General features: G+C 35.8%; 1 protein-coding gene across 1 annotated transcript; it reads right to left on the reverse strand.

Annotated features, from left to right (window-relative positions):
• Positions 1-4,722: 4,722 nt before the first annotated feature.
• LOC107866821 (tRNA pseudouridine synthase A) lies at positions 4,723-7,030 on the reverse strand. The gene is made up of 2 exons (XM_016712820.2): positions 5,778-7,030; positions 4,723-5,684 (listed from the first exon to the last, which is right to left on the reverse strand). The coding sequence occupies exons 1-2, from the start codon at positions 6,887-6,889 to the stop codon at positions 4,994-4,996; spliced, it is 1,803 nt and encodes a 600-aa protein (XP_016568306.2). The 5' UTR covers positions 6,890-7,030; the 3' UTR covers positions 4,723-4,993.
• Between the last annotated feature and the right edge of the window lie 6,882 nt (positions 7,031-13,912).

Below are 13,912 nucleotides of genomic sequence, written 5' to 3' on the forward strand. Positions count from 1 at the left end.
TAGACCATCAATGCAATAACAATGAAGTAAGAACTCATTGGCACATCAATGAAGTGTTTTGGAGTCATCAATTCCATAACAATAAAGTAAGAACTTATTGATATATCAATGAAATGTTTTGGAGTCATTAATAGCACATGGATCTTGTTTGAGTAACCGGATACCTTCTGACATTCATTAGTGCGATAAACATGTAAGATTTGGAAAACAAGTAAGTATTGGAATGTCTTGACATCTTGTAGGGTGGAAACAAGTTCATTGGTAACGTAGGACATCATACAAAACCATTATGGATCATATGTTACTGAATAACTTTGGAAACTTTCTTAATAGAACAATTGTTCACTTTCATGCCAAAGATATGGTATAGAGTATGCTTTACATACCTGATTGTCAACCTTCAATACTAGTCCCAAATGGACTTTCCGTCTTTTCGAATTACTTATCTACAATGAACATATATAGCAATCTAGTATTAGCAACCAAACGTCACAATTCAATTATTTGAATTCACCAAACTAGTGGTTAAGTAGTAAACCTTAATTACACCATAAAGGGTGTCACTTTAACCCTCTTATACTCCAATTACATTCACATGTCATGCATATTCATACAATATCCTCCAATATCAAGTTTGGATTCATTTATCCTTCCAACCAATCCATTAAATCAAATTGAGTCATAGACATAAATAATCATCAATTCAATAGTATATCACCATATCCACCTTCCATAACTCAATTACCATATCCACCTTCCACAATTCAATACAACCAAACCATGCAAAAATAGTCCATAACCCTATTTCCATCACCTTTCAATAACAACCAATACATATAATCCTCTATCACACATATACATATGGAAAAGAACAAAGGCAAACAATATTCATACCTTAGAATTCACCTCTTGATTATGCAATCCTGTTTGCACAAATAATAGGTGCCGTTCGAAGCTCTCGAGATGACAAACACAGTTATCGAATTACTTTGGAATTTCAACGGTTGAATCAAAAGTAATTTAAAGGTCAAATTTGGCTAGAGTTTGTTCTTCCTCAATGATTGATGATGAAAATGAGTTTTTGAACTCATATACATGTATATATACACATATTCCCGTCCATAATATAATAGGAAATGACCAAAATGCCTTTAAAATTTAAATAATGTCAAATCTGTCCTTTGGTAGACTGTTTTGATAAGCTAAAGTAGATCGACCATAACTCTTTGCTCCAATATCGAATTTGGGTGAAATTGGTATCGTTGGAAGGATAATTCAAAGGGCTTTCATTTCATACAAAGTAGGCCACCCAGTTCATCCTGTACAAGGAGTTATGATCATTTGAAGTTGACCCTAAAAATCTGTTTTGATAGGATGAAGTAAAACGAGTATAACTCCTTACTCAGATGTTGGATTTGGATGAAACCAATTTCATTGGAAATAAGACTCAAAGATCTTTCTTTTCATAGGTCGCAGCTCTCCCAGTTCATTATATTAAGGGAGTTATGATCGTTCTAAGTTGACCCAAAAATTTGGTTGGCCTCAGTAATTTGTGTGCAGGAAATTTTCCTGCACATTTACTATTCCCAAATATTCCGACCACCATTTTATAGTTTCGAACGTGCTCGATTATATCCGAAATCTATCCGTTTTTGGAAATCTTTATATCGTTGGAAAGCTTATTCAATAACCTTCGCATGGAACCATTGACGAGCCAATTTCGGTATAAAAAAAATAAAAAAAATTAATTCCATATAAATAAGATCAATACACGTACTTGAATACGAGGTGTTACATTATCCATGCATCATTTTAGCATATCACATACATGATAGATGAACGGACTCTTATTCTCCTTTTATAGTTTTCAGATTTGAAGGGATCCAATCCCAATATTAGTTGGCCCAACCAACTTATCATGAGAATAAACAACATAAACAATTCTTGAAGAATCTTCTAGTTCTTCAATACATGCACATCTTCGAGATGTCATAATCGTTCATATCAATTTATGAACTTTTATTCTAATAAACTCCAAGTTTACCATGACATGTACTTTTTCTTTGGTAAATTTCAGATTTACTATTACATGAATAAATTTCAGATTTACTACTTTAGAAGTAGATTTTAAAATTATTCAACCTCTTTCGGAGGTGAGTTGTGATACAATCACAATCAAGTGCACATTTGCATTAATAAGTTTTTCATTCCCTAGGAATGGAATATAGTCGTGCTTTAAGCCTATCACATTATGATAGCTTATAACCTCTTTCAAGATTTTGCTACTTCAGAAGCAAATCGAGGCATATATATGATGTACAGAATTTTTCTCTAGCATATCTTATAATCATATAAGGGTGTGAAAATATGATCACTTATGATGATCATTATCATATTGTCCCTTCATGCGTATATTCGTGCATTCAATCACTTGTCTTCTTTCAAACATATTATGCACTGCTACCACATACACCTCAAGAATGAAATAAGTTGTCATATTTCAGACTTATCATATATTGCTATCGCATGCACTTCATGGAATGAAGCATATTCAATGGGTCGAATTTCATGACTTTTCACCAAACACCCATTATTTTGCTTTAGCCATCATAATATTACCAGTATGGGCGTTGAGATTCAAACTCAATGTTGTATCCATATAAAAGCGTCTTAGGCAATAAATCGATGGGACTTGAGTCCAGTATATTATCATTTAACCAATGACATCAAAGTTCAATAGAACTTGATTCTTAATTTGGTGGAATGAACGAATCCAATTCGTTCTTATCAGGCATTGCCTCATTGAATTTGGCAGGTAAATTAACTTTTATCTTGATCTAACATCACCAAAATTTGTTTGTATGCGTCGATAGAATATGATTATAAGTGAGTAAAATCAAAATAAATTAATATTTAATCTACAAGATATATCGAACAAGCCAACAATGACATATTAACATTTTTTCACTTGCATTATTATTCAATCAACATCATGGTTTTGTATATTGCAACTCAACCTGAAAATTAGATATTGAAATACAGATAAAGTTTACTAACACATCTACTGTGCACAATGAGATATCCAATTTACAAGATTGTTGAGGATAAATTCTACAAAATTAATACAATAACATTAACACTCAACGATATGTAGGATTTTCAAATTTTCCCGTACTCAAAACAATAGGACATATAAGTAGCAATACACATGCCGTGGCTATACTGTCATAACAATTTATGTAAAGGAAAAAAAAACGTGGCTAGCTACGGCAAAAGTAACCAACACAGAACATTGGCAGCAAATTACATACATATAATGTAGATTTTTGTTTTTTTATCCCTTAAAAGTTAACTTTAAAATAAGCAACAGTGGCTAGTGGTTGTACGTACATAGAAAATTATATATTCCTTATACAAATTCATTATTTATCAGCCATCAAAATTTTCAGTTTATTAAAGTGTTTCATCACGCGTAGATATCTTACCCATACCAAGATTCAAGCTTACCGTCTGACTAATTGAAATAAAGTAGAGATTCTGTGCTGATAACGTGTTATAAAACAATAAAGAATAAAGAAGAAGAGTAGAGAGAATAGATAGAGTGATTCTTATTTCTTCTCTGATGAGAGATCATAATATTGTAAATACAATGAACAAACCCCTCTATTTATAGGGGAAATTTACTCCTAGTCTGAGTAAAAGACGGAAATTTACTCCTAATCTGAGTAAAAGATGGATGTTTCAAATACTAATAGATATAAAGTAGATGTTGATGGACATTCACTACAATGTAAATACATTTATAACATAATTACAATTATTATTATCTGTAATTATAAGAAGCAGAGAGAAATAGACTATAACAAAACGAAACCATTTTCTACGCATAAAGATGTCATTTTCTTTGGTCACACAAGAAAAGAGTGTGATTATTCATTATAACAAAAAGTTGGACTGCACAATTTATTGACTAATCACTAGTCAAATGAGCTAATTGGTTTAAAAAATTAAATTAATTTCGAATAATCGTTTAAAATATGTTGGTAATTTGAAAAATTAATAATCTGTTAGTCAATCAGACGGTCAAATCACCCACTGATAAACATGTTTTTATACGTTAATCCGATTGACGGTACCTTTGATTGACCTGTAAATAAGGGTTCATAAGGCTTTGTGAGTTGTATCAGATTAAACAACCTGCTCCACTGCTTGTGAAACACATTAGTAGACCAAGAACGAACACTACACTTCCGTACCTCATGTACAGGAATCAGGAGATACGCCTGGCATGCTAACTCGAAAGTAGAAACTTGGACGCTATCATATCAACAACGAGAAGTCAACAACGCTCGCTTAGAATTAGAGTCACTTTGATTTGGCAGCCCAAGAACCTTTACTCCTAACCGTGATACCTGAGAAATTGGCTTGTTTAGTTACGAGACACTCTGATTTGGCAGCCCAAGAACCTTTACTCCTAACCGTGATACCTGAGAAATTGGCTTATTTAGTTACGAGATGCTTTGATTTGGCAGCCAAAGAACCTTTACTCTAACAGTGATACCTGAGAAAATTGGCTTAAGAATCGCCATACTTAGTTGATACAGCACAGAGAGTAGATCAAGCCTTCCACCAAAACTAAAACTACACTAGTATTGAACATGGAAAGAGAATGAAGTGTTCTCTTAACCAAATTGATAAACTTCAAAAGTCCATCTTGCCATGTCAATATTAAATAGAAACATATAATTTATCAAATTAAGTTTGTTCACTTCAACAAAAACTGAACCATCTTGCTCCATTTCAACAAAAACTAAACCTTTAGCAAACTTAACGAAGTTTCAAGACTTGATTTGACATATTCTAGAAATAGGATCAAGATCTTTCTGTATTTGCTACTTGGAGTTTCCCTCGAAAGAATAGAACAAATAGGGAAAAAGTTTACATGATATTGGTGCCACGAAATGCAGAGAGTTGTTTGACACGGCATAATAGCCTACGAGTCAACCAAATCAGCATCATGCCCTGCCTCGCCATTTGTTGCATTGGTACTCTCACCATTGTTGATAGCAACTAAATCAGCCTCAACAACAGTTTTACAAACCTCAGAACCAGAACCAGCACCAGCACCAGCAGAGGTAACATTATCAGTGCTCTCACCATTATTGATGGAGCCTAAATCAGCCACAATAACAGTTTCAGTAACTGCTGAACCAGCACCAGCAAAATCAACATTATCAGTGCTCTCACCATTGTTAGCAGCACCTAAACCAGCCTCCACAACAGTTTTAGTAACGTCTGGACTATCACCAGCACCAGTAGAATTAACATTATCGGTACTCTCACCATTGTTGACAACACCTAAACCAGCATCAACAGCAGTTTCAACAACTTCAACAACTTCTGAACCATCACCAGCAGGTTTACCAAGATCCACGGCACGCAGATCAGGATAATTACGATGGTTCAGGGAATGCAGCCATACGCCCATTGTCCCTTCCTTGTGCTCCGTCAATGCAATATGACTATAGATATGCTTCATTTTGAATTCTTCGGCCATCTCTGAATAAGCTGTCAGAGACACTTCTTCATGAGTATCCTTCCACTTACTGTTATACGAGGTGAAAAAGCATTCGTCCAAATATAATCCAACCTCAGGCGCCATGGGAACATTGATGTTGACATCCCTGATTTGATCAAATGGTATCAAATTAAACCACACTTACCTACTCAAAACTAAAAGCAGAATAACTAACAAATAGTAAAACACTAACACATACCTTCGGAAGGCAGTTACAATTAAGGATTCAGGAGCACAGTTTCTCATGATAGCTACAGCAAGACCAATCATTTTACGGATTTGATGAAGCATGAAGCTCTGGCCAATAACCTCACACTTCACAAATTCAATGCCTTGAACATTAACTACTGTATTTGCATTAAACGAAATGATATATCTCTTCGCAGCAGGGTCATCAGCTTTTGTCCTCGTCGTGAAATTATGAAAATTATGAGTTCCTTCATAGTACTTCAAAATTCGATTAAATCTCTCTTTCTCTTTCTCTCCATAGCTAAAGACACTCTCTTGCACCCGTTCTTCAACTACTTTAGCATTCTCATCGTTCATTTCTTCAACATTCTCACTTAAAGAATCTCCATTTTCAATTACTGCATTACCTTCACTTGTTGGTGCATCAACAACAATTACCGACTTAGTTTTTGGATCGTAAACGCGTTTCCCCATTGCTCCAATGACTTTACGACCCCGTTCTGAACAATGTAAGCACTTAACAAGCTCATTTCCAGATCCTAAACTAGCTAAAACACTCTCTCTATCACGATGTGCACATGGATCAAGAGCAAAAACAGGAACCAAATACACATATCTTCGCTTATCACAAAACTTCTTAGCATTAAACGCATTCGTTGTCCGTTTAAACCCGAAGATCCGGATTTGCGGAGCTAGAATAGAATTCAATCGATCAACAAAACCTGGCGGGTCGACGTAAAACCGACCCGAAACTACTTGACCTACAGCACTAACGCCTTTATCAGTACGAGCAGAACGAGCCCAATCGTACCTTCTAGGTTGACACTTGTCATGATCAGGCACGCCACCTGCTTGATAAAGTGCTTCTTCTAAATCACCTTCGATTGTTTTAGCTCCTGGATTCTTCTGCATACCTTGATAACCTACGCCACAGTAAGCAAAGAATATTGCTATTTTCCGACGCTTGTACCTCGGTTTCCGTGCCGGTGCTGCACCATCTCCGGCTCCGTCGGCGGCGGAGGCGTCGTATTCTTCTTCGTCGTCGGAAGTTATGGACATTTTTTGCTTTTTGGGTTCAGGTTCTTCTGCGGTAATTGATGAAGGAACAGGTTCTTTCTCCATGTTTGATTTTTTTTTTTTTTTTTCGGTAATCAAGAGGAACTGGAAATTGTGGGAATTATAGAGCGGTTTGTTGTTGATGGAAAATTGCTAATATTATCCAACTTTGATAAAACCCTAATGCTATGCTGCTCCTAATTGTACCATTCAAATGGGACATAGTACCTTCGAGGGTTTTAAATTATAGAAAATAACATATTTATCAAATTATATTTTGTAGCATATGTATTTGTATTTATTTATATTTTTATAGTGACATTTTGTAAAAATACAAAATACATATCGATCGTAAAGACAGTAAAAATCATATGTATTTGTATTTTTGTAGCAACAGTTTGTAAAAATACAAAATACATATTGCTAAATTATATAATTATCAAACTCATAATTAATTTGATAAGTGTGCTATTTCTGAATTTTACCCATAAAATAAATAGTCATGAAATAAAATAAAAATAAATAGTTTTGGGGTAGAATTTTTGTCTCGTGTTTGGTCGCGAAGATCGAATCACAATCTTATAAGTAAGAAGAACAAAATTTATTTCTTGATCAATGATTAATTCGATTGATTGGTCTGAGGTTATCGATAAAAAATATTTGTCTGAGTCACTTTTATTTCTTTTTCTCCAAGTCACTTCTTTTTTTTGTCCAAGTTGTTTTTATTTTTATCTTGCGCACTTTCTTTTTTCTGTGTGAGTTTCAGAAATATTTTCATTACTAGGTGTGAGATTCACAACTATGAATTGAAAGGTGCCTGCATTAAGATTTAAAACATGACGTCTGCTTTCAGGAAATGTTTGAAATATAGAACTTACAATAATACAACACAATATTCTCCTAAGATTGAGAAATTCGGGTGTCGCTTGATCAACAAAATTAGAATCTCTTTTTCCTTCTATAACTTATCCCGACTAACAATTCGTACAAGAATAAGTTATTCCTCCTTTTAATGGTATAATAATACTAGAATAATTTATTCTGAAATAAAAAACATAAAATGATCAAATTACTCTCCAAATTCTTTAGTAATCACTTTTCACGCACACACACATATATGTTTGTAAAGTTGATGCTTCTCTCTTTATTTATAGATGAAGTATTCTCTCCTTGTCATTATTTGACGAAAAATAGAGATTCTTCTCCCGAAAGGACTAAGCAACCAAAGAAAGAAGCAATCAGAAAAATAGTAGAGGAGCTTTTTGGCACTGATGCATGGGAACCGGCATTACGACAGACATCTAGTGTAGACAATGAAATGCCTAACAACACACTCGTACTGGATAAGGCAAATGAATACGTAGAAAATAAAAGGTTTCAATATATCCTAGCAATATCAAAATCTCTCCTCAACATGTCAAGAGTTTCCATCTCCTTTGACAAGTTATTGAATGAAATTTGTGACAAAATTATTGAATTTTATCGAACTCGTGATGTATATTGTGGCTCTGTGGAACGATTCGAAATTCTATTCAACTGATAGGGAAAAACTACAATGTAGCAATTCTCAACTTAGGAAAAACACAAGGCAAAAGATAGATAAAAAGGGAGAAAACAAAAAAGAGAGATTCCAGATTGCTAAAATTTTAGCTAAGAAAATAAGATGCAAGTTCTTCCATGCCCTACTCTAAAACTCTTGTGATGTTTATATAGGAGGGTCTTCATTTGGATGTTTCTTGGCAGCTGGTGCAATATGTGCAGCAGTATTTGGCAGAGGTAGTGGTCCTCTGTTGGCCTTTGGGACCACATACTCAACCAGGTATTTTGAGGACTGTTTGTCCTCACTACTGCGCCTTAGTGTACCCGAGTGGTCCTGTTGGTTTGCTACATTGCCACCTTCATGAAGACGAACCTTGTCCTCAAGGTTCAAGTCGGGAAACTGATGAGTGAGTGCAGAAAGGTCTTCCCAAGTGGCCTTAGAAAGAGGCAAGACCTGCTATTTGACCAAGAACTGGGTTATCTGATGGCCTCCCCTTGTGACAATATGCTGCTCCAAAATGTCCTCAGGTATGAGCCGCAAAGAAGAGTCTTGGTCTATAAGATCAATGGGAGTAACCTGTTGATCAGGTTTCCCTAAACACTTTCGTAGAACCAAAACATGAAAGACAGGGTGTATTTTGGAGGAAGATAGGATATCCAGTTTGTAGGCAACCTCACCCACACGATGGAGCACCTTAAATGGCCCAAAGAATCTTTGACTAAGTTTTGTATGGCACTGAAGGCGAATAGAGAGCTGCCTATAGGGACATAATCGAACACATACCCAATCTCTAATCTCAAAGCTTATATCTTTGCATCCTTTGTCAGTATTCCGCTTCATACGTTCCTGGGCAACCTGCAAGTTGGACTTTAAGGGGGACAACGTTTCATATCGGCGACAAAGGGACTCTACCACATCTGGATTGAAAGTGTCATCCATGATGTATCGAGCTACCGTTAAACAACTTCAAAAGAAGTAAGCTTAGAGCTATGTTGGTATGAAGTGTTGTACCCAAATTCGGCCCACGGGAGTAGAAGAAACCAAGTAGTAGGGATATCCGCAACAAAACATCGAAGATACATCTCAAGACACTTGTTAAGAGCCTCCGTTTGTCCATCCGATTGCGGGTGATAAGCTGATCTCTTGGCTAATTTAGTTCCTTGAAGTGTATTGATCTCAACCCAAAAATCAGACAAGAAAATAGGATCGCGGTCTGAAACAATTGAGGAAGGAAAGCCATGTAGTCGAATGTATTCTTCGACAAACACTTTTGCGACCTTATGACTAGTGAATTTTGGGGGCAAGGCAATGAAATGGCCATATTTCGACAATCTGTCCACAATTATTAGAATGATTGTGCGACCCTGAGAAGGTGGGAGGACAGTGATAAAATCCATAGAAATATCCTCAAAAATTGCAGCACGTATAGGAAATGGAAGAAGAAGTTCAGGAGGTTTCGAATGTGTATCTTTCATTTGCTGGCAGACTTGGCAATTTAGGACGAACTGCTTGACATCATTGAGCATACCCGTCTAAAAGAAATTGGATGAAATGCGGTGAAAAGACCGCACAATACCAGTATGACCTCCAATTTTAGAAGAATTTCATTCTTCTAAGAGCAAACATTTAGTGCCAGATCCGGGGGAATAATCAGACGCTTACGAAAAAGAAGCAGACCTTCTTGGAAGGTGAAGTGAGGCATGAAGTCAGGAACATTGCACAACTAATGCTGGATTTGAAGCAAATAAGCATCAATTTTGTTCAATTGCTTGAGTTTGTCAACCAAAGTCATTTCTGTAATAGCCATGGTGAGAGCCATCAAGGCTTCTGGATAAGGCATCAGTGGTTGAATTCAATTTTTCAGGCTGTTAGACAATCTCAAAGTTATAACCAATCAATTTACATAGCCATTGTTGTTGTTCTAGTGTCTGAATCACTTGACTCGTAAGGGATTTCAATGGCTGTTGGTCAGTGATGATGGTGAATTTGCGACCCAAAAGGTATTGATGCCACTTTTGGACAGCTTGGGTAATAGCAAATATTTCCCTCGTGTAGGTAGAAGTCACTTGCATTCTGGGAGATAATTTTTGACTAAAAAAAGCAATGGGGTGCCCTTCTTGAGACAACACTGCTCCAATTCCAATACCAGAAGCATTAGTTTTAACAAAGAACACTTTCGAGAAGTCTGGCAATGCAAGAACTGAAACAGAACTAAAGGCTCGTTTGAGGTCAAAAAATGTTGTGGAGGCCTTATCAGACCAAACAAAGGAATCCTTTTTTAGAAGGTTGGTGAGTGGTGAAGCAAGTTGGGCATATCCCTTCGCAAATCGTCGATAATAACCTGTTAAGCCCAAAAATCCATGAACTTCTTTAAGAAAGAAAGACAGCGGCCATGATTCAATAGATTGAATTTTTTTGGGGTCAACTTGCCCGATGCTGGAAGAAATAATATGACCCAAATAAGTAACAGAAGTCTGTCCAAATTGGCATTTTGACTGTTTAACCACCAAGGAGTTCATTCTGCAAGTGAGTAAGATGATCCTGCCGGGACTGACTGTAAACTAATATATCATCCTAACTTCCTTTAAAATCAAGAACGCACGCCCTCAACATATCCTCTAGGGTCTGAATTGTCCTTTCTGTCTGACCATCGGCCTGAGGGTAAAAAGCTGAACTGAGATAAACTTGGGTACCAAGACCCTTTTGAAAGACTTTCCAAAAGTGAGAGGTAAACTGAGTACCTCTATCTGAAACGATGGATAAAGAAACTTCATGCAATCTGACTAACTCGCTAATATACATCTTAGCATAATCCTCGGCTGAATAGGAAGTATGAACTAGTAAGAAATGAGTTGGCTTGGTTATTCTGTCTACAATAACCCGAATCGAACCATGCTGACGACGCGAATGGGGCAGCCCTGTCACAAAATCCATGTTCAACTCTTCCCACTTCCAAGTGGGAATACTAAACTCCTGCAAAGTGCCACTAGGCTTTTGCTCAACCTTAACCTGTTGACAAGTAGCACACTTAACTACAAACTCTGTAATATCCCTCTTTGCCACTCCATCAATAGATTTTCCGCAAATCGCGGTACATCTTGGTGGCTCCTAGGTGAATAGAGTAACGCGCATCATGCGTTTCTGCCAAAATACGCTTCCTCAAACCATCAACACACGGCACACATAGTCTATCCCGATATCACAACACACCATCTCCCCTTCGGAGAAAACATCTACTTTCTAATCTATGACTGACTCTTTCAACTTAGCCAAACTGGAATTTCTATCTTGTTTCTCCTTTTCTTCGAAAACCAAAGAAGACTCCGAACTATTCTGAACCCATACACTAGCTTCAGCTGAATTAACCAAACGGCCTCAATGGCAGAGTAACATATATTTCATATAAATTGCGCTGGGGCAAGATGCAAGTGTGAACACCGGAAATTGAAGGTAAATATGTCAAAACTCACATCATAATCCATGATTAATTAAACTTTAATCAAATATGAAAACCAATTTGTGTAAGACTAAGGTAAAAGAATAATGAAATAAGAAAATAGACGAGAAATACTAAGAAATTATGTAGAAATTTTAAAATTTATGGTAGGAGATTATTAATTTTTCGATATTTAGTCTCAATTAAAATTTTCCTTATTTAAACAAATAATAAAGTCCATCAATTGTTTCTATTATAATAATTACATGCTACGTCCTTGGGATGACTTAGCTGGTTTATTTGGAGGGTGGTTATTTACACCGATCTCTCGGGATTGATCCTCCTCAATGTTTTTAATGTCGAATCTGTCACACAGGGCTTGTCTAGTGTAGTTTACGTTTTTTGTGTGACTTGTAGGCTATTACACATAGGAGGGTTTATTCGGTACGCACAAGGCTTGTCTAGTGTGGTTTACATCCCTTGTATGGTCTGTAGGCTATTACACAGTAGAGGATTAACCCGGTGCGCACAAAGTGCTCACCAAAGTGATGGAGACTGTGGCGGAGATTGTACCGATTAATTCCAAAATAAAAAAATATAAAAAATTGCATGTTACTATATTAGATTTGGACTCTAAACTTAATGCTATGTTATGTTTAACCTTATGAGGAACCATCAATATTTTAGAGGAAGAGTTCCTTATATGCAACCAAAACGATTTGTAAATTCACATGTAATTTAATGTCTTATCGTTATTTTACAGAATTCGTTCCTCTTATATACAATATATATGTTATTGATTGATATGGTATACGCATGCTTACTATTCTAATAATGTTATTAATGTAAATTGCAAGCTATAGTTTAATTTTAAATTTTTAGTAAATACCACTTAAATGTAAGACATTTTTTTTGGTAGAATTCTTCATGGAGTAAAACATACTTGGTAGTAATTAATTGAATAATTGAATTATAGGCCAAAAAGTATGCTACAATACATCATGATAATAATGAACCGCAAATCGATAAAGGGTAGAATGTTTCTTTTTAAATTATTTAGTATAATACATTTGTATAAAATAAGGACAAAACATATTTTGTAAAAAACGTTGATTGCTTTTCATTTATTTTGCATCGAACTCTCTCAAATAGTAATGTACAAAACTGGGAGCGGGCGTTTTGATCGGATTAGAGATATAACAATCAAAATAAGCTCGATTGAATTTGATTTTTTAAGTTCTAATGGAGTAATATTTCATATTTTTTATTTTGATTTTTGAGCCTTTATAAGATAGGTCATGACAATCATTGTAACAATCTTAATTAACTTAATAATTTACTCCTTAGAATGTATAATAATTTTCTACGATTAATGGGGATTGAGCCCACCCATGTTTTTCAATTTCACATAGGACTTATAATTCTATAATGGATAAGGCAGTAGAATATAAACCTTGTGATTGCTATATTTAAATAGAGTGTTTTATGGGAAGAGGGAGTCTCAATATTATAGTCCAGAACAAAAACAATTCTAAAACCTATATCAAGTTAAATTCGATTTCTAAGCCAGAATAGAAGAAAAAAAAAACGCTAGTCTTTATATTGTCCCTCATTTTTTCCCACTTTATAGGTAATTATGGCACTTGAATGCTTGACAAAAGTGTTGGGTTCAATATTTGAAAAAATATGTAGAGGTGGTGCTGCTGATGATGATTATTATGACGACGGGGAGGAGGAGGAAGGGGGTGGATCGTGATGAGGAGGAGGAGGAGGAGGAGGAGGAGGAACTTGTTGAAGCTTTTCGAGTGTTACCTAATTGTCTTGAGTAGACTTCCGATAGACCCCTTTGTTAGATGTCGAAGGAATTATAGGAATTTGAGAGCTTTGATGTCATCACAATATTTTACCACATTGAATCTCAACAGCTCTCCAGCAGTTGTGACTTCTTCCGGCTCCTAATTCATGTGGGAATAATGGAATCGTTGTTTTTAGAATGGATAACGAGCAACTCTACGCTAAGCGAGCCTCATCCTGAAAAGAGTACTGTGCTTCGATGCCAAGCAAGAACGTAGAAACATGACGCTCTTTGTCACTTGCTTTATGGACGACGGAT

The sequence above is a fragment of the Capsicum annuum genome, chromosome 4 (assembly GCF_002878395.1).
Source record: "Capsicum annuum cultivar UCD-10X-F1 chromosome 4, UCD10Xv1.1, whole genome shotgun sequence".
In the NCBI taxonomy this organism is placed as follows: domain Eukaryota; kingdom Viridiplantae; phylum Streptophyta; class Magnoliopsida; order Solanales; family Solanaceae; genus Capsicum; species Capsicum annuum.